The sequence below is a fragment of the Arvicola amphibius genome, chromosome 6 (assembly GCF_903992535.2).
Source record: "Arvicola amphibius chromosome 6, mArvAmp1.2, whole genome shotgun sequence".
Taxonomy (NCBI): Eukaryota; Metazoa; Chordata; class Mammalia; order Rodentia; family Cricetidae; genus Arvicola; species Arvicola amphibius.
The window spans coordinates 59262912-59287059 of record NC_052052.2 but is presented as its reverse complement, the minus strand read 5'-3'; the positions used below and the strand labels follow the sequence as shown (position 1 = coordinate 59287059).

Here is a 24148-nt window from a genome sequence, read left to right as displayed (position 1 = left end):
ATATGTAAGCTCCGCCCACCAAAAAAAATTTTTCCTTCTCACCGTGGCTCTGCCAGTGTGCTAATGCTACCACAGGACTTTCCTGAACCCTTTCTTCTCATGCATGGGGAATACCAATGAATTGTTGGTGATAAACATCTCCTAAGGTCCTCATAATAAAGCAGGAGACCTTGTTATACTTTTTTTTTTTTTTTTGGTTTTTCGAGACAGGGTTTCCCTGTAGTTTCTAGAGCCTGTCCTGGAACTAGCTCTTGTAGACCAGGTTGGCCTCGAACTCAGAGATCCGCCTGCCTCTGCCTCCCGAGTTCTGGGATTAAAGGCGTGCACCACCACCACCCGGCTATGCATTTGTTTATTTGTGTGTTTATTTTTATTTTTATTTTATAAGCCTTTGGTATTTTGCCTGCATGTATGTCTAGGTGAGGTCAGATCCCCTGGAACTAGAGTTACAGACAGCATGTGGGTAATGGGAATTGAACCCAGGTCCTCTGGAAGGTCACTCTTAACTAATGAGCCTTCTTTCCAGCCCTGTTTATTTGTTTTGAGACAGGGTCTCACCATGTTGCTCTGACTGGCCTGGATCTCACTGTGTAGACCAGACTGGCTTCACATTCATAAAGATCTGCCTGCCGCTGCCTCCAGAGCTCTAAGATGAAAGGCATGTGCCACCTTGCTCATCTCTTTGTTTTGTTTTAAGACAGAGCCTCTCTATGTAACCCAGGCTGGACCTGAACTCACTGTGAAGCCCATATTATGTAGCCTGTATTGTCCTCAAATGCACCAAGATCCTCTTGCCTCTGGCCCGAGAATGCTGGGATTTCAGGTGTGTGTCATTGTGCCTAGCTTAATTATTTTGCACAAAACTGATAATTAGTACCAATGTTGAGAAAAAGTTAAAGGAGTTGAGAAAAATTAAAAGAATTGACAATTAAGGAGAATACTGGGAGAGGGATCTAGAATGTTTTAACGAGTCTTAGATGGTAATGGTGGCTAATATGACTTCAGTCGCTACTGGTCACAGTTAGTTGTTTGTTGTGTGCTGTGACTCTGTCAGGTACTCTGCCATCACCACAAACGATATGTGCGATGGATTCCTTAGATAAAGGAGGAAAATCAGGGCCCGTTTAGTTTATATCACTTGCTGAAGTCAAGAAAATGGCAGAGATGGAGTAAGAACTTAACCCTTTTGACTCTGCAACAGCTCTCTTGTAAATGTAAGTGCTTCTGTAAGCATCTAATATATATACATATATATCTTATATATATGCACATAGTATATATGTGTATTGTTTAATCAGTGCTTAACTTTAGATACCTATGTTGCATTTCCAAATATTCCTTTATACTGTGTGAAGATGTGTCGCTGTGATTGGCTTAATAAAGAGCTGAATGGCCAGTAGCTAGGCAGGAGGAGGTTAGGCGAGACTTCTGTGGATCGAGAGGTTTCAGGGAAGAAGAAAGGCAGAATCATCTGCTGGGTACAGAGGAAGCAGGACATGCAGGAGGAGAGGGTAAAAGTCATGAGCCATGTAGCAGCACATAGATGAATAGAAATGGGTTAATTTAAGTTAGAAGAGCTAGTTAGAAGCAAGCCTAAGCTAAGGCCTAGCTTTTGTAATAGCTAAGAAGTCTCCATGTCATTATTTGGGAGCTGGCTGGCAGGATAAAGACTCCATATGGTACAATTTGGAAAAAAGTTTCCTGGTGTAACACAATCCCGTATGCACAAGGAGGCACAATTACATAGAAGCTCTTCTCAAAGTACATTGTCACTCCTTCTCTGAGGTGGGTTCTATAGGTAGGCTACAGATATTGTCTTAAGGGCCTTGGGGAGGATCTGGTGTGGCCTTGGTCATGTAGACAGCACAGAGGTCACCTGGGCAATTAGCTATCTCTAGACCTAGTTGTGGGAGCTTGGGGGATACCCCGGCCATACAGATAGCACAGGGATTAGCTAGGCTGTTAGCCACCTCCATGCCTAGCCTTCTGGGTAGAGAACAGGTTATACATCTCCTCTGCAGAAGACGCAGGCCTGTATGTTTAACATTCCCGGTTTCCCTAGTGCTTATCTGTGAGTGCGAGGACCTTTGTGCTCCCAGCAGTCACACTGGCTGCACAGAACCGCCTTCCTCTTCTCCTGCGCGCTGGAACCGATTGGCCACGGCTCACTTGGCCACTTAACTCCTTCTTGATGCTTTATTGTTTTCATTTTGGCTTTTGAAGAGGAATACAGAGGACGTCCACATAAACGCATCTGGATATAGTATTTTTTTTCTTCTTTTCATCACTGAGGATCAAACCTAAGGCCTTGGGCATGCTAGACAAGAGTTCTACCTCTGAGTTTTATGCCTGGCCCACATAGATGTGCTTCACAAGTATGAATTCTCATCGGAGAACGGCTGTGCTGAAAGTGTTCATTGTTGTTTGCTTGCTTGTTTCTGTCTTTCTTTTGAGAAACAGTTTTATCATTCGTCCTGACTGGCCTGGAACCTTCTAGTGTAAAACATATTGACCTAAAACTCCAGAGATCTTCCTCGGCCTCTAAAGTACTGGGATTGCAAGCATGTGACACTTGCCCAGATAAATGTGTTCACTTTATTTCGTATTCATTTACTTTGTTATTTAAAAGAAACACACACACATGATCTTGTGTAGCGGTTGAGTTAAAACTCCCTATGTAGCCAAGGATGGCATTAAATTTCTGGTTTCTTGCCTCTACCTGCTAAGTGCTGGAATTGCAGGCATAAGTAGTCATGCCTGGCTTGAAAAGATTCACTGTAAATGCTGATGACTGTTATTACCCAATGGCCTGCCAGAGAGCGTACACAGCTTCCTCCTCTGTTTGCCTGCTGCCTCTGTCCTCTTATCACCCATCCTTGGCTTCCGAGAAACACCAGCATCTCTTCCAAGATTCATCACTTAAACCTGATGTGGACGTGCACACCTTCAATCATAGCACTCAGGAGGCAGAGGTAGGCAGAGGTAGGTTAGCCAGGCTAACCTGGTCTAAATAGCAAGTTTGCAGGCTAGCCAGGGCCACACTGTTTCAAAAATAAAACAAAAAGAACCCACTCTTTCCCTTCCCTTGTTCACCCAGGATACTGTTTTTTTCCTATATGCAACTCTCACTGGATGAATGATATGGGTTTGTTTGGTTTGGTTTTTAATACAGAGTCTTATGGTATAGCCCCATGCCGCCTAGAACGCACTCTGTAACCCAGGCTGAACTTGAACTCACAGAAATCCTGTCCCAGCATCCAAGTGCTGGGCTTCCAGGTGTGAGTCAGGAGCACCTTTGGGGGCTCCTGCCACATGGGCTGCTTTGGATAAAAGTGGAGTCTGCTCTGGGACCACTGGGTGTGCCCTTTGAAGGCTCTCTTGCTGACCAGTGCCTAGGGAAACAGAAATAAACAGGTACTGAAAAAAAGTGAAATACGTGCTTGATATTAGCACCTGGCTTCTCACCTCCTCCTCTGTACCCAACAATCACAACAAGGAAAGCTTCCTTTATGGGTCCAAGTCTGGGACCCCCTCTCTGTTGGACAAAATCCTGGCTGGTGGCCTGACTAAGCATTTATTGCCGTGTACCTGTCCCAGGAACCAGAACTGGAAATAGTCTCTGGGCTTTGGGGCTCTTAATAGTGGCACATACACATTGCTGAGGTGTTGTTAGCACACTGCATGCGGATGTGTGTTGTGGGGCTGGGAGAGGGGTTGCAAGCAGGCATCTGAGTAGGGGGACCAAACTGATTCTAATTTTTTTGCTTGATAATTTTAAGTAATTTTAAAAGCATTTTTGCTTACTTATTTTAATTTCTTTATATTTTATTTTATGTGTATGAATGCTTGCTTCTATGTATGTATGTATGTATGTATGTATATATATATGTATACCATGTACATGTAGTAATCATGGAGGCCAAAAGAGGGCATCAGATCCCCCCTGGAACTGGAGTTACCAAGTTTGTGATCTGCTTTGTGGTGCTGGGACCTTAATTTGAGTCCTCTGAGCACTCTTAGCTGCTGAGCTAGATCTCTAGCCCTATTTATTAAGGTGTGTATGTGGTGTGCGTGTGTGGTTGTATACATATGGAAGGCACAGGAACTTGTGGGAGTCAGTTCTTTCCTTCTATCATTTGGGTTTAGGATAGAACTCAGGTCCTTGTGTGTGGCAGCAAGCACCTCTCTTGTCCACTTTTCTTGACTTTTGCATCTGGAAGTCCTGTGCTTTGGGAGCCCCCCCCCCCCCCCCCCGAGTCCCTGGCAAACCACAGGCCACCCAATAGGCAGGACTGGGACAGTGCAGTGAGGCCTAGGACTCTGCAGACAAACAGGAGGCGCAGACAGTACACTTAGCCAGGGTGCGAGTCCAAGGCTGCTCTCGAACCTATGCTCCGCAAGCGCCCTGCCCATGCCTTTGCACTCCCCTCTTCTGTGGGCAAGGCTTGCTCCAATGCATCAGAACGAGAACACAGTGTGTCTGTGAGATGACTTTGGAACAAATGCTAGATAGGAATCCACAGAGTAAGAAACTCTTAAAGGAAACCATTGATGCATTTTGAAGTTGTAGTTTTCCTTAGTTAAAAATAAAAGTTTGTGGACAAGGAACAAACCAATTCTTCAAGGGATAACGCAGCAATGACCTTAAAACAATCTCCCTCCAGCTGAACTATCGTACAACTTTAGAGACCCTCATTGTTTTGAATGAGAGCTTGTTTCTCAGTAGAGATGGAGCCACAGAGTCTGTCTTTAGCCATAACTCATTTGTCTTTCCGTATTTATTTTGGTATTCCTTCCTCTTTTTGTTTTGAGAACGGTCACCCTCTAATTTAGGCTTTTCCTCCTCATATATCGGTGCCTTTTAAAGGAATAGTGGCAACCAGCGGGCCTTGGTAGGTAGGCTGTTAAGTAGTTTTCAAAAAATGTGATTTTAGTCTTAGTAGGGAGCATGATCAGAACAGTGTTTATATGTGACCTTAAAAATAACACGCAGTGGTGGAAAAGGCTGTAGTCCCAGTATTTGAAAGGCTGAAGCAGCTGCTTGGGATGGTTTGAGACCAGCCTGGGCTACCCTGTGAGATCCTTCTCAAATTGTATTGCATTATTGTATTTAGAAAATACAATCACTAATAAGTAATAATGTTGAGGTGTCGTGATTTTACTGCAGGTGCAGTAAATGACCCCGTGCCCTCGTGAAAAGCATATGAAGACATTCGTGTGTGACAGGCATGTGCCTTACTTGTGGTAATATGAATCTGTGGAGCCATGTAATGGACTGCTTGCCAAGCATAGTCGTCCTTGGCTACAGCAAGAGGTATTGCTAGGCCTTCAGGGGACAGAGGCACACAGGAGTGAAAGTCAGGATGCGTGGCAGAGCAGGCCATGTCGTGCACACCAGTCTTGCGTACTCGGTAGGTAGAGGCGGACCATCAGGAGTTTAAGGTTGTCCTTGGCTACCTAGTGTGTTTAAGACCAACCTGAGCTCCTACTACAGACAAGCAGGCACACCCCCAAGTGTATTATATTTCCCAGCGTTGTAAAGGAGACTCTAAATTGGTGCTCTTTCCCCTGAAAAGATGAGTACACAAGACAAAGCCACAGCACCGAAACCCTTTTGCTCTCTGCGGTCACGAAGAGCAGTCAGCAAATCCACGTTCACTAAGATGAAAAGTTTCTCAGAACGATGGTGCTGCAGTGTGGGACCCGTCTGCTCTCCTTCTCGTGATTCAAAGAAGCAGATGGAGGGTTTGCATCCAGAGCAGGACTTCTTTCCGGGGAGAAGGGTAGAAAGGAGCTTTTAACTCTTAAGATGTTTCTGAGAGAGAGAGAGTGCTTGCCCATGAACATGAGGGAAAATGATTAAGCCGCAATTCGATGTTTCTATTCCTGCTCTCTCTCTGCTCCCCCTTCACCTCCCATTTCATCTACTTTTTTTCCCTGCTGAATGAAACTCAAGTTTAAATCATGTGATGGGGGTGTGAGCACAGTGTGATGGCCTTCACTGTTCTTAGGGAAGGAAAACGTGGAAGTCCGGGTGTGAGCGGCCCAGTTGGAGGAGAAACCTGGGAGTAGCAGTGAGAGGAACCTTCTGGGTCTTCATAGCCCCTTAAAGCAAGGGATGGCTTTGGAAGGGCCCTATGGTCTTTCTTTAAAAAATTTTATGTATATGAGTGCTCTATCTGCATGCGCACCTTCATGTTGGATGAGGGCATTAAATCTTACTATAAATGGTCGTGAGCCACCATGTGGTTGCTTGGAATTGAACTCAAGACCTCTGGAAGAGCAGCCAGTGCTCATAGTCACCAAGTCATCTCTCCAGCCTCACTAGAAGCGAGAAGCTGTGCTCATAGCATGAACGGAAACCTGTGTGTATGCAGTAGGTAAGGTAAGCCCCATTCCACGTCAGTCTTTTTTTCCCCCAGGCATTGGGGATTGAACCCAGGGCCTCCTGCATGCTAGGGTAGTGCTGTACCACTGAGCTATAGCCCTAGCCCTGACTTCTTTTTCTTTTTAAATATCATGTTTTTTTAAAGTTATTCTTTATACAATTTCAAAAATTATGTGTCTGGTATTTTGCCCGCACTTATATTTGTGTACCACATGCGTGCCTTGTGCTCATGGAAGTCAGAAGAGGGTGTTAGAGCCCTTGGAGATGGAGTTTCAGAGCGTTGTGAGCAGCGAGCTGGAAATGGAACTCTGGGTAACCACTGAGACGTTGTCTCTTCTGTGCCTCATCTACATCTACTTCTCCCTCCTTCTTCCCTCTCTCTCTCTCTCTCTCTCTCTCTCTCTCTCTCTCTTTCTTTCTTTCTTTCTTTGAGACAGGGTTTCTCTGTGTATCCCTAGTTGTCCTGGAACTTGCTCTGTAGCCTGTTCTTGAACTCAGCAAAGATCTGAGCACCTCTGCCTCCTCAGTGCTGGGATCAAAACTGTGGGCTACCACCGCCCAGTTCACTTGTTTCTTATAAATGAAAATTGCTTCTTATAAATGAGAATTGGTTCTGGGACCACTGAGAACATTTATTCAGTTTCATTCAAGGTCATCAATCACACATAAAGATTCTGTTCTCTCGTCTTATTATCCTCTTTTCTTTCCCATTCTTTGTTTCCTTTCCAAAGACCGTATCACCTCCAAGGGGTGCCTAAGTTCTGGGTTTTGCTAACACTTTTTCCCCCCTCTCTCTCTGTATGTGTGAGTGGCATTTGTGCATGAACAAATGTGTTTACTTGTGTATGGAAGCCAGAGTTTGAAGTTGGCTGTTGCCCTTAATCCCTTTCTCCTTTATTGTTTGTGATGTGGTCTCTGTTGGGAACTGGATTTGGCTACACTCCCTGGTAAGCGAGCCTGAAAAACCCCCTTGTCTCTACCTCCCCTGCATTCGCTCGCATTAAAGCATCCAAGGCAGCTTTTTGCATGGGTTTGGAGAGCTGGGTGTCCGGACTTAAGTCCTCATGCTCGTGTGGCAAGCACTTCACCGACTAAGCCATCTCCCCAGCCCCTGCCGCAACACATTTTATTGGGATGTGACCGGCATGGCTTCTGAGGTCTGGGGGTAAGCCCTTCTGCTCTGCAGTCTGGATCCAAGTACAGGTATCCCCGCGGCTCCTTTGTGCCAGCGCCTAAGTCACCTTTCTGGCTTAGCCAACAGGGGCGGTCGCACCTTTCTTTTGGAAACCCTCGTGCCCGTGTCTTTGAGTTTTCGTCTTTACTTACCGTGCTGTCTAGTTTTTTGTCGACCTGAAAAAAGCTAGAGTCATTTGGGAAGTGGGACTCTCCACTGAGAAAATGTCTCCATGAGATCGGTTTGTAGGCAAATCTGTAGTGCATTTTCTTAATCAGTGATTGATGGAGAGGGCCCAGCCCCTTGTGGGTGGGGCCACACCTTGGACTGGTGGTTCTGGGTGGTCTAAGAAAGCAAGTAACTTGTGTGCGAGGCCTCTGTACCAGTTCCTGCCCTGCTGTGTTCATACCCTGACCTCCTTCAGTGATGGACAGTTATCTGGAAGTCTAAGACGACATAACCCCTTTCCTCTCCTGGTTGCTTTGGTCATGGTCTTTTTCACAGCAAAAGAAACCCTAAGACTTACCCTGTCTACTTATCCCTGAATCTTTCTGGCAGTACTAAGGATTGAACCCAGGGCCCCACACATGCTGGGGAGTGTTCAATAACTGAGCTATATCCCCAGGTCTATTGTTAGTTATTTATTTTCATTTATTTCATTTAGTGAGTGTGTATGTGTGTGGATGCTTACCTACTGTAGCACATAGGTGGAGGCCTGAGGATTACTGAAGGGAGCTGGTTCTCCCCTTTCACCTGGTGGGTGAAACTGAACTCTGATTGTCAGGTTCAGGGGCAAGCGAGCCATCTTGCCAGCCTTGCTCTTTGGGTTTTTAAATTTTGAGACACAGTCTCACTAAGTTGCCCAGGCTGGCTGTTAATTCAAGCTGTACCAGAGGAAGGCCTTTAACTTGAATTTGGGAACCTCCTGCCTCACCTCCAGAATAGCTGGGATTATAGCCATGAGCAACCAGGTCTAGTTCTTTTTACTTTTTCAGAGAAGAAACACCATGACCATGACAACTTTTTTTTTTCTTCGAGACAGGGTTTCTCTGTAGTTTTGGAGCCTGTCCTGGAACTAGCTCTTGTAGACCAGGCTGGTCTGCAGTTCACAGAGATACGACTGCCTCTGCTTCCCAAGTACTAGGATTAAAGACATACACCACTACCACCCGGCTGACCATGGCAACTCCTAAAATAATTTTAATTGGGGTGGCTCGCTTACAGTTTCAGAGGCTCAGTCTTTTATCATCATGATGGGGTGCATGGCTGCAGATCACATGCAGATGTGATGCTGGAGTAGCTGAGAGTCTTACATCTTGTAGGTAACAGGAAGTTGACTGGGCGGTATCCTGAGCATAGGAAATCTTAAAGCCCACCCCTGCAGTGATACAGGTCCTCCAACGAGGCCATACCCACTCCAAAAAAAGCCACACCTCCTAATAGTGCCTCTTCCTATGAGATTATGGGGGTCAATTACATTCAGTCTATCCCAGTGGCACACGCCTTTAATCCCAGCACTTGGGCAGCAGAGGCTGGTGGATCTCTGTGAGTTCAAGGCCAGCCTGGTCTACAAAGCAAGCTCTAGGATAGCAAGGCTGTTATACAGAGAAACCTTGTCTTAAAAAAACATACAAACAAGCAAAAAAGGTATGTTTTTATTACTGTTTTTTGAAGATTTATTTGTTCTATGTCATATGTGTGACTGTTTTGTTTCCATGTGTGTATGTCCACATGTCTAGCGCTTGAGGAAGTCAGAGGAGAGTTTTTGGATCACCTGGAGCTGGAGGGCAGTTGTGAACGGTCACGTGGCTTCTGGGAGCTAAACCTGGATCCTCCATAAAAGCAGCAAGTGCTCTTAACCCCTGAGCAGTCTCTCTTGGCTTCTTTTTATTATTCTTTGGTGTGTGTGTGGTGTGTATGTGGTGTGTGTGTGTGTGTGAATGTGTGGTGTGTGTGTGTGTGTGTGTGTGTGTGTGTGTGTGTGAGTGTAGTGCCTTCTGAGGTCAGAGACGTGGTATTCCCTAGAGCTGGAGTTCCAGGCATCTGTAAGAACCATGTAATGTGGGTGCTGCGAACCCTGGTCTCTGTAGGAACAACACGTGTTCTTAACTGCTGAGTCACTTGTTTTGTTTTTTAAAGTCTTTTGCGATGTGTTCCTCCCACCTCACCTTTGGGCTAAAGCCTATTTAGACTTAGATGTTATCTTTACATTCTGCCTGCACGGGCCAGGACCGAGGGCTCCTCATTCAGCAACTGGAGATGATGCTTAGGAACTGAATGTCAAGCTGGAGAGATGGCTCAGTGATTGAGAGCACTGGCTGCTCTTCCAGAGGACCCAGTTCAATTCCCAGCACCCATGTGACAGCTGACAACTGTTGGTAACTCCAGGGGATCCAAGACCTTCATAAGACATGTGCAGGCAAAACACTAATACACATGAGATAAAAATAAATAAATTAAAAAGGAGAGAAGGGAAGAAAGAAAGAAAGGAAGGAAGGAAGGAAGGAAGGAAGGAAGGAAGAAAGAAAGAAAGAAAGAAAGAAAGGAAAAGCAAGCTGAATGTCTTTACTATTGTATACTTTCTAAGAATGGCCTTGCTTTAGAAACAAACAGCAGGGTATACTATGTCTCACTGAGAATCAGAGCCCTTGTACCCGGCTGGTAGGAGTGTAAGACAAAGCAAAAAGCCTCAAAAGCCTGCTATTGAATGTAAAATTACCAAGCCACCAGTACCAAATCTGGTCCTGCTCCTATAGGAAATATTTTAAACCCAGTCGTTTGTACATCAGAAGGTTCTCACAGTTAGTTCTACAGGCTGCAGACACAAGACAGAAGAGTCAGTCAATTGTACTCTGGTGAGGGCATTGTCTCTCAGCTGCTGCCTCCTGCCCTTTTCTTTCTGTCTTCCCATCCTCCAGCTCCCCCTCCCCTTCCTCCTGTTTTTTTTTTTTTGGGGGGGGGGGGATTCAGGGATGGTGGTGATAGTGGTGGTGGTGATTCTGTTGATTTAAGCCAGGGCCTCACAAATGCCAGGCAAGCATCTTACTGAGATGTATTTTCCAGCTCTTCAGACTTAGAGTGAGGTTGTGGAACTGTGTTTTACAGTCTGTCTTCTGAGCACAGGGAGATGTGACTATCCCAAACTGAGACTTGCTATATGTGTGAAATTTTCACTGGGTTTAAAAGCCTAGGTGTGAACCAAAGGATGCACAATACTTCATCACCATTTTTATTAATATTGTTTTTTCTTTTTTATTAAGATTTATTTATTTTATCTTATATGTATGGGTGTTTTTGCTCGTATGTCTGTCTGAGCATTACACATGTATATTGTCTGTGGAGGCCAGGAGAGGGCATCAGATCCCCTGGAGCTGGAGTGAAGGTTGTGAACCCCAACATGGGTTCTGGGGATCAAACCCAGGTTGTCTGAAAGCCTGTGCTTTCAATTGCTGAGCCATCTCTCCAGTCCCTGGTTTATTTATTTATTTACTTATTTGTTTGCCTAAATTCAACTAATCCAATTCACAGTCCTCCAGCCTCAACTTCCCAAGAAGTTGGGATATGGGTATAGGCTACCTTGCTAAACTAATGATATTTTAATAGTGATTACATATTCAGACAATAATATTTATATTATATTACATTAGATAAAGCATTATTATTATTATTATTATTATTATTATTTAAACAGTCGAGTGCTTCCTAGGGACATAATAGGTTTAAGCACAAATAAAATTTACAAGCTAAATACAATTTTCTTTCCTTTTTTTTGGAGTACGGGGGTGGGGGGGCGGGTGGGAGATGGTGTGGCGGAGGGGCAAAGTTTCTTATTGCCCAGGCTCCTCACACGCCCGAATCTATCCTTGAACTCCCAATCCTCCTGCCTCAGACCCAGTGCTGCACCACCATGCCCAGCCAAACAATCTTATTTCAAAGCTGGGAAGAAGCATACAAACTTGATTTTCTTCGAAGGATAGGTTTTGATTGGAATGAGACAATGACATTGTGACTTAGAGGCCCTGCAAGAAAAGAGTGCCGTCCTCGTGCGGAAAGCAAGAGTTACTGGCTCTTTGAATCAGGCGGGGAGTTTTTTTTTTTTATTATTTATTATGTATACAGTATTCTGTCTGCATGTTTTGCCTGCACACCAGAAAAGGGCACTAGATCTTATAGTAGATGGCTGTAAGCCACCATGTGGTTGCTGGGGATTGAACTCAGGACCTCTGGAAGAGCAGTCAGTGCTCTTTACCTCCGAGCCATCTCTCCAGCCCCAGTCGGGGAGTTTTGGAACTTTTCATAGATCAAAGTATTCATGTTCTTCTCCCTCCAGACACTGTGAGTTGACCCCAGGCTTTGATGCTAGGCCAGGGCTCGACCACTGAGCTGCACCACCTCTAGTCTTGACGGGGCTGCTTACAGTTGGTTCTATGATCAAAAGAAACAAGAGCCCCTACATGGACTGTAAAATGGTCTGTCTTTACCCCCACTGCACGTCTTCAATTTAAAAACTGCAGAACTTGCACAAGATGCATGGGCACATTCACTCCGCTTTGCAAAGGACACGCTTGGAACAAGCGTTCTTTATGCTTTTACTTACTATTCATCTCCCTTCCAGATCAGCAACGTCTTGTTTTTCATTTTACCACCCATCTGCATGTGCCTGTTCCGCCAGTATGCGACGTGCTTCAACAGCGGCATCTACTTAATATGGACTCTCCTAGTTGTAGTGGGTAAGTGGAGTCATGTGGGAGCGGGGACTGAAAGGGAGGAAGTGGGACCCCGAATGTTTCCTGTCCCTTTTGAACATAATGTTTTGTAAACCAAAGTCACTCTGACATCTTAGCCACTGCTCCGCTGATGCCAAAAGGACTCGGCTTGATAACAAGGCTGCCTGTAGCTATCACAGACCGGCACTCAGCGTCTGTGAGCAGCCACTGGTGGCGTGCCAGCGTGGTTTTCTGAGAACTTCTGAAGAACCCCTGAAACAATTGAAGTCTGATGAGATGTGGTTCCAATGGACTTAAAGAAAGAAAAATATTTAGACGTTAGGTCCCTCATTGTTCGGTGAAATATTTGTGTGATTTCCATTTCCTCTCTGGCAGTTTGGGAATTCTTTACAGGGAGATAGCGTTGACTTTTATTTACTGCCTGTTATCGTGAAGGTTCAGAGGATGGAGACAGAGTGTGCTTGGCTGTGGAATTCTTTCTGTTGTGATGTGCTGACGTTTGCGCCCAGCTTGAAACCTCCTTTCTAGCCTCCAGGCCTGAAAGCCTGACCTCTTGAGCCCCCTCCCCGAGAGTTAGAGCACTCTGGTGGTTCTGATGGCACCCGGAGAAGGGTTGTCTGTGTGAGTCTGTTCTGAATTACTTTTTGTTGGCCGTGATCGTTCCTAGGAATTGGATCTGTCTACTTCCATGCAACTCTCAGTTTCCTGGGTCAGATGCTCGATGAACTTGCCATCCTTTGGGTTCTGATGTGTGCTTTGGCCATGTGGTTTCCCAAGAGGTATTTACCAAAGATCTTTCGGAATGACAGGTAAGCTTGTGCTAAAGACTTTTTTGCTAGATGTGGTTACCATGCTCATCCAGTTAGCAAAGTAACACACTCAAGTTAAGCAATGCAACACACTCATCAAGTTAGCAATGTAACACACTCAAGTTAGCTATGTAGCACGCTCATCAAGTTAGCAATCAAGTTAGCTATGTAGCACGCTCATCAAGTTAGCAATGTAATACGCTAATCAAGTTAGCAATGTAACACACTCAAGTTAACAATGTAATACGCTAATCAAGGTAGCTATGTAGCACGCCCATCAAGTTAGCAATATAATACGCTCATCAAGCTAACAATGTAACCGCTCATCAAGTTAGCAATGTAAGACACTCATCAAGTTAGCAATGTAACCACTCATCAAGCAAATTACTGCCTGAGTGAGCTCAGCTAGCAATGAGCTCATCACACACTTGCTTATTGTCCACCGAGTTTAATGATCTGACAATACAGTTGATGGATAAAAGGGGAAAATATTAGCTCACAGATAAAAGGAGAAATCCCTGGGCAAGAGCTGATATTATGGTAGGGGCATAGAGTCAGAGATCTGATTTCCGTGATCTGAGCAAGAGAGAAACCACTCTCAGTGGAAGAGAAAATTTTGGATGGTATTTCAAAGCCCCTTGGTTCCTTCCTCGATTACGTCCTTGAGTGCAGTCCAATCCACCAACTTCATACACATGAAGGAGGGTTTATGCTCTGATTTTGCTCTTGGAGGTATAGAGCTAGTTTTAGATTGGATCTTATTTTATTTTGCTTTTTATAACACATACAGATACATTCTAGTGTACTCTCTCTTTCTCTCTCTGTGTGTGTGTGTGTGAGAGAGAGAGAGAGAGAGGGAGAGGGAGAGAGAGAGGGAGAGACTTGGGGTGTGTGTGTGTGTGTGTGTGTGTGTGAGAGAGAGAGAGAGAGAGAGAGAGAGAGAGAATGGAAACCCAGAACTTCAGGAAGGGATGCGTTTCAGCATCCATTGTGTTAGGATTATATGGTTATTAAGCAAGCATTTTCACGCACTATTTTATACTATGTGTTTCTTTCAGCCCTAAGATACAGCAGTAAACAGAGCATGAGTCTCTTCCTCTAGTGCACCTCCACTGTCCAAGCTGGGACGAGTGCAAGTGCACACACAAATGACAGTGTGAGGGGTGCTGGGGTGGGAACGAGCTGGGCTGTGCCAGTGACATCCATGCTCATTTCCAGTGTGATCAGGGAAGCCCATCTGAGAAGCTGTTCAAGGTTGTTCTCATTGGAAGGCACAGAGCCAATCAGCCTACTGAAGATGAGAAATGTACCCAAACACGTTAAACACACATCTCCCTACAGGATATCCTATTCTGTCGAAATACACGCAGCATAGAGATAACCACTTTAAAATTTTGGAGTCAGTGAAGCAAGCTGTGCCTGACTAGGGAAGAGATTATCAGAGCAATACAACAAGTAATGATGACTTCTGTGCTGTGTTGGAAAGGGGCAGGAGCGATGCAGCTCTTAAAGATTAAGATTTGGGGGACTGGAGTGATGGCTCGGTGCTCAAGGACATGGACTGCTCTTGCCAAGGATGCAAGTTTGACTCCCAGCACCCATGTCAGGCACTGCACAATTGCTGTAACTCCAGCTCCAAGGGTATTCGACACCTCTGGCCTCTGTGAGCATCTGCACTTATGTGCACCCACCCCTACACACAATTAAAGAGAAAAGAAAGAGAAAAAGACGAAGATTGTTTTCTGAAGCTTCAGTGTGAGGAATGTTTGTGGAAATGCTGCAGAAAGCACCTGGTGCAGTTGTGTGTATGCATGTAAATATCCTATTTTAGGCTCAATCAAGTAGATTACATATATGCATATTTATACACATGTATAAAAACATATTCATTTTTTTAAAATTTAAAGATAAAAAGAAAAAATTAAAGATGTATTTATTTTACTCTATGCATATGGGTATTTTGCCAAGGTGTATGTCTGTTGTTTGCTTTTTGAGACGGGAACTTATGCATTCCTGGCCAAACTGAACTCACTAGGTAGATGAGCTGGGCCTTGCGCTCCTAATCTCCCCGCCTCTGCAAAGAGGTAGAGAGAAAATGTTCCTTGTGAATTAATCTTTATCCTTTGAAGTAGGACTTGACTAGTATTATTTCTGAATATAATCTAACATTAGAAGTACCCTCAAGGAAGTAATTTATCAAAAATACTGTGAGGAAGGGCAAGTTGGTAGACCTTTATCTTGCCTTCTAATCAGCTGAGAAAGTATGCTCTAAGCTCTCCCCCCCCCCCCCCTTCCTTCTTTCTTCCTGTCTCTGTCTGTCTGTTACTGGGAATTGAACTCAGGTCCTCCCACACACTCTTACACTGAACTACATTCCCAGCCCCAGAAAGTGTGTTTTCCAATGTGCCCAACAGCTGGGCCTGGTGGCACATGCCTTTAATCCCAGCACTTGGGAGACAGAGACAGACAACTCTCTTGAGTTTGAGGCCAGCCTGGTCTACAAAGTGAGTTCCAGGACATCCAGTGTTACACAGAGAAACCCTGTCTTTAAAAAAAATCAAAAAAACAACAAACAAAACAACGACAACGACAACAACAACCCCAATGTTCCCAGGCTGCTGTGGTGTCCCTAGAGTGTCCTGGAAACTCGATCTGTCTCAGGAGAAGCCCTGGAAGGGGAGGGACCAAGAATATGGGGCAATGTCACTTGCAGTTTTGCAGGTGAGGATACCAGCTCCTGGGGTACCCATCAGACACCTTGGCCGTTGCACTCTGCAAGACTTAGGGATGGACTGAATTGGAGCAACATGGGAATGAAGAAATGACAGACATACAGACAGAAAAGCTGGGATCCAATAGGTCTTGGGCTCCAATGCATCAATAGTAGCAGCAACGTGGAGATTCAGTGCCTGTCTTTCATACTTCTGACAAGATGAGGCAGGGTTAGTATATACAGCTGAGGCAGGAGCAGGGTTAGTATATATAGCTGAGGCAGGAGGCAGGAGGCAGGGTTAGTATATACAGCTGAGGCAGAAGCAGAACTAGTATATACAGCTGAGGCAGGAGGCAGGGTTAGTATATACAGCTGAGGCAGATGCAGGGTTAGTATATACAGCTGAGGCAGGGGGCAGGTTTAGTGAATCTTGGCAGGAGGTCTCTGGACAGAAGCAGTCTCAGGCTCTCAATAGAGAGGAGGAAGCCATTGTGCACGTGTTCTGCACGCAGTGTCAACATGCATACGTGGACGGGGAAGACTGCCATTTCCTGAGTTTGACCCAGGGAAGGCTTTGCCATTCCTCTGAGTCTGAGGCATTGTGGTCCTTGACTTGACCATGCTCTTGTCATCAACAGACACGCACTCACTACGTGATCAGCTCCACACACATTCTTGTGTGTTAGTTTCTGCATTAGAGAGCCACTTTCCCCTAAGAACTCATCTTTCAGATTTGGGGATCTGAGTGTGACACTGAAGAAGTGAGAATAAGGGTTTTCTCCAGTTGTGGCATTCTGTAGTCCTAGGTTGAAATTCCAAGCCCGCCTTCCACACCTTCAGTTCATGAAATAGAGTAGGGAGTGTTTACACGGGAGGAAAGGAAGCAGGGTGTTGATGTTGGTAACCGAAACCTATCAACTTAATAATGAAAACACCGAGCAGCGACGTTGGGAACTCACACAGACTATCACAGCATGGTGCAGTATTGATCTAGGAAGGATATGAAGATGTGAGCCCTGGGCATTGGGTGTGGGGAGAGTCATTTGGAGGCTCAGGACCACAAGTCCTTTCCTGATGGGAGGGGGTTGAATTCCTGCTGCTGATGCTTAGGAACTGGGTGACTTGGCCTGCTATCTCCTCATCTGTAAACTCCCCCAGGGCTGAGATCACACACACACACACACACACACACACCCCTAAGGGAATCAGAGAAAACTGAGAGATGGGTGTGAGTGTAGTTTATTATAGAGCCCTTGTATAGCGTTCATTGGGCTTTAAGCTTTTAGTCCTAGCATGGAAGATAATGCTGTCTATAGGAAGTTTTCATTATACCAGTAGGATATAATTGCTAGGTTAGGAAAAAACAGGTTCTCGTTTTACTTAGAAATCCCAGGACTCTTCAGAATATACACTCATCTGCTGATGGCTGTTAATAGCTTTAGGTATTTTTATTTTCAGACAAGGCAAGGAAAAAGGGTTATTACAGGCTGATGGAATGTCCTTCCCAAATAACCCCTTACATGTGCACTTATGAGTACCTTCTACAAAACCTACAGCCAACCCTCATTTCATAGCCCACCTAATTCTTAGAATCTTGAATGGCTAGGGCGCAAACTAGGCCCTGCCTGTCTTAGCGTACATAAGGCTGGAAGTGTAAATTCTCTGGCCCTTGGTGCCTCTCTTCAGAAGCAACAGGGTGAGAGAGATCTCTGAAGCCCTTCCCAGGCCAAGTGTTGTAGCACCACGACATAGCAAGGGCACTGTTTTAAGTAGGTGACGTTTCCACCGTGATCACTGAAACCACTGAGTCCTAACTATCTTACGGGACATCTCAGAAGTTTGCAGACTTGGTCTTTATCATCCATAAATGATGGCAGGTTTTATCCTCCAGAAAGTTCTTCTCACTTTGTGGGAGTAGAGGTGACATTTCCAAGTACTAAATATAAAATCAGGACCAGTGGAGGTTGACATCTTCCCCTTTAAGGGGTAGCTAATGATGACAGGGACAGCATTCTCGTGAGATAATGGTGATGAAGTTGGGTTGCTAGATTTCTGTTTGGGGAATACAGAAGATGGGGGTGCTAAGAGTTCCTGCACTGTGTGCTCTAGCATGAGACCCTATGGGCTGACAGCTAAACACAGTAGGGACTGCCTGCCATCAACAGTTTAGAATACACACTGTCAGGGCCCCTCACGCTTAGAAATTTCTAGCTCTCTAATAGCTAGGGCCTGCCGGCGACTCTTGCTTGGGTTTGCTGGGCTGGCTGACTTTCTGTCGGCCATGTGACCTCTGTTTACTTTCACGAGTTGCAAAATTGTGTGCGCGCACAGGATGTCCTCCTTGTCCAGTACATTCCTCCACTCCCTCTGGACCTATGTGGGGAGGTGTCTGCCACTGCCTCCTAAGGCATGCGCCTTTAAACTATTTGGCAGTATTAAACAGAACCTTTGGGGATTGTAATGGCTGTCCAGCCTGCTCGCCTTCAGAAGATATCATCAACGATAATATTTTTTTTTCTGTTCTGTTTGCTTTGTTCTGTTTTATTTTGAGACATGATCACACTCTTAGTCTAGCTGGCCTCAACTCATAGTAATAATCCTCCTGCCTCAGTCTCCCAAGTGCTGGGATTACAGACTGGGATTACAGATATGAACCCCAATGGCCAGCTCAACAGTAGTGATATTAACATATTATTAACTCTTACAAAGCTGGTGGTAGTGGGTCTTATTGGCACATCACCTAACCTGGACCCTATATTAAGTGCTGAAGTGCTCCCAAGAATGCCATGGGTGTTAGCTGTTCAGTTTCAAGTTGGAAAAGCTCGAGGCATTAAGCTTCTTCTTTTTGGTTTTTCAAGACAGAGTTTCTCTGTGGCTTTGGAGCCTGTCCTGGAACTAGCTCTTGTAGACCAGGCTGGTCTCGAACTCACAGAGATCCATCTGCCTCTGCCTCTACCTCCCGAGTGCTGGGATTAAAGGCGTGCGCCACTACCGCCCGGCTGGCATTAAGCTTCTTGCAGAGGACCCACAGCCACTGCACAGTGGGGCTGGATTTGTGAGTACATCTGCCCCATCAGTGCTTCCAGTCATTGTATTCCTCTTTCCAACTTGTGCTTGAATCCTAAACCACTGGGTACGGGAGGCGACATACCTGGCAAATTTGCTTTCTTTCCTCACCTCTTCCCTCCTGTCCCCTCTCCTTCTCTTTCTTTCATTTTTTCTTTCAAACAAGGTCTCCTGTGTCCCACGCTGGCTCCAAGCTTGCCAGCCGAGGACGACTTTGACCTTGTAATTATCCTGCCTCTTCCTTTCATGTGCTAGGATCACAAATACACATGACTATACTTAGCTTTTGAGATGCAAGGATGGACCCCAGTGCTTCATGCATGCTAGGGAAGAACTATGCTAACAGTTATATCTCTGGCTTCTGAGCCTCTGGTTATGTTTCCAATTGAAGAGGAGAGGGTTTAAAATAATTCATAGAGCTGGGTGGTGGTGGAGCACGCCTTTAATCCCAGCACTTGGGAGTCAGAGGCAGGCAGATCTCTGTAAGTATGAGGCCAGCCTGGTCTACAAAAGTGAGTTCCCAGGGCAGCTGGGACTTTAACACAGAGAAACCCTGTCACAGAAAAAAAAAAAAAAAAACAAAAAAAAACCAAAACCAAAAATACAAACAAAAACAAACAAAACAAGAACAAATTCATAGAAAAACTGGCAATGAAGACTGAAGGGTAAAACAATGTACAGCTCTGGGGTATGATGCACAGGTAAGGAAACACTCGGACTTGTCCTGAGGCGAAGAGAGGAGGGAGAAGGAACAGAGAGAGAACAGCAAAAGGCCTTAGCCTAGGTGTGTCAGAAGCAGGGAGAGCTGCCCAGCGCCCCAGAGGCCATCCTTGTGCTCGGTGCTAGTCGGGCTGTCCTCGGGCTGGACAGGCAGCTTTGCTTCCGGTAGCTGAAGCGCTCTAGCCTGTCAGGAAGAAAACATGAGTCTCTTGAGCATTTGCGGCCTGCTTCCTCTCACGTGTGCCGGTTCCCCTCCGGTTCAGGGTTACAAAGCCGGTTCATTCCAGTCAGAGGGTTGGCAGCTTGATCAACGATTTCCTGCGCCTCCAGGAGAAATGAATGCCTTTCCTCTTTAGAAGATAAATTTGTGTTTCGAGGGGTCGATGTTCTTTGATTTCTTTATAATAGAACTTCATTCCAATCAGTTTCCTAACTGTGACCTGTTCCGGGGCTCTTGGCCAAAACAAATTCTGCTAAAGACAAAGAACAGAAACTACAGGAAAATGGTGCTCCTTAATTTAAGTCATGGATAAGGCTCTATAGATCAGGAAACGGGGTCCCCGGAGGGAAGAAGTGTGTCCAGGATCACGTCGCCTCTTCTGGCTGGCTCCACTTCCCTGCAGGCTTTGAGGAGAGTGTCAGGGATCTGTCATGTTTAAAGACTTGTCAAGACAGACTTCCAGTTCACGCTAGACACACAGGCTGCCAGGAAATACTGCCTATTTGATTCCCGCCCCCCCCCCCAACTTTTAGTTTTGTAGGTTGGGCACACAGGATTTGTTTTCTTTTCAAGTAGTGACGCTTATGCTTTATTAATGGTCTCTGATTGTCTCATAAAAGTCATGCATGATGACCTGGTAGAACAGGGCTTGGCAAGGTTCGGGGCTAAATGGGTTCTGTGAAGTTTTATCAGCACGTAATACACATTCCTGATCTTATCTGTACAAAGGCAGCGTTGAGTGTCTATGGCAAAGAGCTCAGGGTTTGCAAAACCTAAAATGCTCTCACACTTTACAGTTTTTTTTTTTAAATTCAAGAAAGGGTCTTTTTTTAAAAATTTATTTTATGTGCCTTGGTGTGAAGGTGTCAGATCCCTTGGAACTGGAGTTACAGACAATTGTGAGCTGCCATGTGGGTGCTGGGAGTTGAACCCAGGTTCTCTGGAAGGTCAACCAGTGCTCTTAGCTGCTGAACCATCTCTCTAGTCCTGAGACAGGGCCTCAAAACATGTTATGTAGCTGAGGCTGGTCTTGAACCCCTGATCCTCCTGTCTCTACCTTCCAAGCGCTGGAATTATAGTCTTGTGCCATTGTGTCCAGTTTATAGGAAAAAGTCTGGTCAAGTCCTGTAGGTGAACATCTGAAGAAACACAGTTAAGAAAAGGGAACTCATTGTCCGTGTCTCTCCCAGAGAGTTAGGTTGATTGTGGCTTAACCATTTTCACAGCTAAACGTTTTCAAACTCTTCGATTTCCCAACAATCAGCTCCTGGAGGAGAGTGGATGGCTTTTAGATCTGGTTCATCTATAACCCAATAATACTTAGTGTAGGACAGTAGTTCTCAACCCACGGGTCGTGACTCCCTTAGGGTCACAGCTCAGATACTTACATTATGATTCATATGTAACAGTAGCAAAATTACAGTTATGAAGTAGCAACGACAATAATATCATGGATTGGGGTCACCACAGCGTGAGGAACTGTTTTAAAGGGTCACAGCATCAGGAAGGTTGAGAACCTCTGGTGTAGAAGTTCTCAGCTTGCACAAATATGCCAGCTGCACCTTGCCAATAGTAACAAACAATTGGAGAACACTTGCCCAGCATATACAAGACTGGGTTCAGTCTTCAGCTTGGGGTTGGGGAGCATGGTAAATGAATAAGCAAGATCTCCTTTGCTAATGGATTTGGTTTTGGTTCCACTGATTCAGGGGCAGGTTCAAGGCAGCCGTGTGTGTCCTGTCTGTAGTTGCAACATGCCTGGCATTCGTCAAGCCTGCCATCAACAATATCTCTCTGATGACTCTAGGGATCCCATGCACTGCCCTGCTCATTACGGAACTGAAGAGGTGAGTGCCATTCTTCCTGTCTTTAGTTGCCTGGGTAACCACTTTATTCTGGGAAGTTGTAGATGAAGACTTCAGGTTCATAGCTGAAACATTGAAAAAATACTCTTTTATTTTTAAAATACATCTTTACACTTATGTATTTTATTTTGTGCATATGTGTATATGTCTGAATGTGTGTATCGCACCATGTGCATGCACCAGGAGTCCTCAGAGATCAGAAGAGTAGTTCAGTTCCCAGAACTGGAGCCACATATGTCATGAGCTGCCTGACCTGTGTGCGGAGACCAGATCTGGGTCCTCTGGGAGAGCAGAGTGCTCTTAACTTCAAAGCCATCTCTCCAGCCCTTCCAGAAACATGTTATATGGGCTGGAGAGATGGCTCAATGGTTAAGAGCACTTGTTGCTCTTCCAGGGATCCTTGGTTTCATTCCCAGCATCTACACGGCAGCTCCCAAGCATCTGCCACCCTCTCTGACCTCTGCAAGCGCTAGGCATGCACTCGATATGCACATGGTGCACATACGTTCAGGTGAAACATTCATACACACACAAAAAAAAGAATGAAAACATATTTTATTTTAGGTCTTGGGTGTGGTCTTCTAGCCACGAAATACATATGATCACTGATCTAATTTTAAGACTTGATGAAAACATTGTTTTCGCTATAGTTACCTTTATGTATTTGAATCCATGCTTTCTCTTACTATGAGCATTAAATGTCTTGGTTTTGTGAAACCAGCTCTTGTTATGTAGCCAAGGCTGGCCAGGCTGGGACCAACTCATACTGATCTTCCCACCATAGCTTCCTTAGTGCTGGGGTTATGAATGTGATGTACCAGGCCCATGAGTGAGTTTTTAAAAACAACAAAAGAGGGGCTGGAGAGATGGCTCAGAGGTTAAAAGCATTGCTTGCTCCTCCAAAGGTCCTGAGTTCAATTCCCAGCAATCATATGGTGGCTCACAACCATCTGTAATGGGATCTGGTGCCCTCTTCTGGCCTGCAGGCCTACACATAGACAGAATATTATATACATAATAAATAAATATTAAAAATAACAACAAAAGGCTTTTATGTGTGTGGGTGCTTTGTCTGTGTACCACTTGCATGCCTGGTACTTGGAGAAGCCAGAAGAAGGTATCAGATTCCCTAGATCTGGAGTTAAAGATGGTTGTGTGCCATCATGTGGATGCTGGGAGTTGATCCTGGGGCTCCCTGGAAGAGCAGTCAGTGTTCTTAAACCCTTGAGCCATCTCTGCAGCTTCCAAATATTTTTATAAAAAATAATGTTTATTACATTTGTTCTTTGATAATTTCATCCATGTGTATAATATATTCTGGTTTCTCTCACCCTCCCAACCTTGTCAGCACCTCTCATCCTTCCCAACAAATCCATTTCTCACATTTTGTCTTTTTGCTTTGTAACCCACTGAGTTTAACCAGGACTGTCTGTATGAATATGGCTTTGGAGCGGTCTGGGAGCCTGATGGGCTCACCTATGAGTATGCGCCTGCTCTCCCACCAGGAACCGCCCTCTGATCAGTGACTGACAACTGATAGGCCCAACCAGTTGTAGCCCTTAGTATCTTCCAGTTCTTAGAGTCTTTCCACCTCCTCTTCCTCCATGTCCCCTGAGCGTTAGAAGGAGTGACATCGATGTCCTGTTTCGGGGCCAAGTACTCAACCATCACTTATTCTGAGCACTTGAGCAGACAGCCACGAGTCCCTGCATTCACTGCTGTTTGTCTATGAATGTAAATGCAAACACTTAGAAGGCAGTTTGGGTTCATATCAGTTTAGTTGCCCCCTTAGGGGCTAAGACCCCTCAGCTATGGGTTTGACGAAGTTTGCAGGACCACAGTTCTGAGCATCTTTTTTTCATATCTTTTAAAAAAATATTTATTTATTTATTTATTTATTTATTTATTATGTATACAATATTCTGTCTATGTGTATGCCTGCACGCCAGAAGAGGGCACCAGACCCCATTAGAGATGGTTGTGAGCCACCATGTGGTTGCTGGGAATCAAACTCAGGACCTTTGGAAGAGCAGGCAATGCTCTTAACCTCTGAGCCATCTCTCCAGCCCCAGCTCTGAGCATCTTAATTGAAATTTGGTCTTTGTCCCTCAGATTGTAGTACACAGTACTACCCACTGAGTGGGAGAGCAAGAGAATCTGAATTATGGCTATATTAAATTTAGTTAATTTTTGAACATTTAGAGTTCAAAATAGTGGAATAATTTTCCACTATTATAAATGCCTATGTAATGAACATCTTTGTGTATTTTGGTCTGTAATAACTAGTTTTAAACTTCCAAACTGGAACCGAGAACCTCTGTCTAGTTATAAAGTTATGTCAGGAATGAGGACTCTTGGGCTGTCTGGAGAATTGGGAAGCCACCCCCTCCTTATCCCTTGGCTTCTGTGACCTGGGCAACCCAGGTTGTTCTGCTTGGCTGTTTCTACTGTACTCCTTGTCTTCCT

General features: G+C 45.1%; 1 protein-coding gene across 4 annotated transcripts in view; it reads left to right on the top strand.

The window, feature by feature from the left end:
- Positions 1-24148, top strand: part of Acer2 (alkaline ceramidase 2) — a 38346-nt gene that overhangs the window by 2158 nt on the left and 12040 nt on the right. For 2 of the 4 annotated variants that reach the window (XM_038334038.1, XM_038334039.1), the window contains exons 2-4: positions 12178-12292; positions 12957-13098; positions 21527-21664. In XM_038334038.1, coding sequence (XP_038189966.1) covers positions 12178-12292; positions 12957-13098; positions 21527-21664 — 395 coding nt within the window. Of the gene's footprint in view, positions 1-6121; positions 6381-9156; positions 9210-12177; positions 12293-12956; positions 13099-21526; positions 21665-24148 lie in introns of those variants that run through there. The other 2 variants (XM_038334041.1, XM_038334040.1) reach the window with 2 other exon arrangements.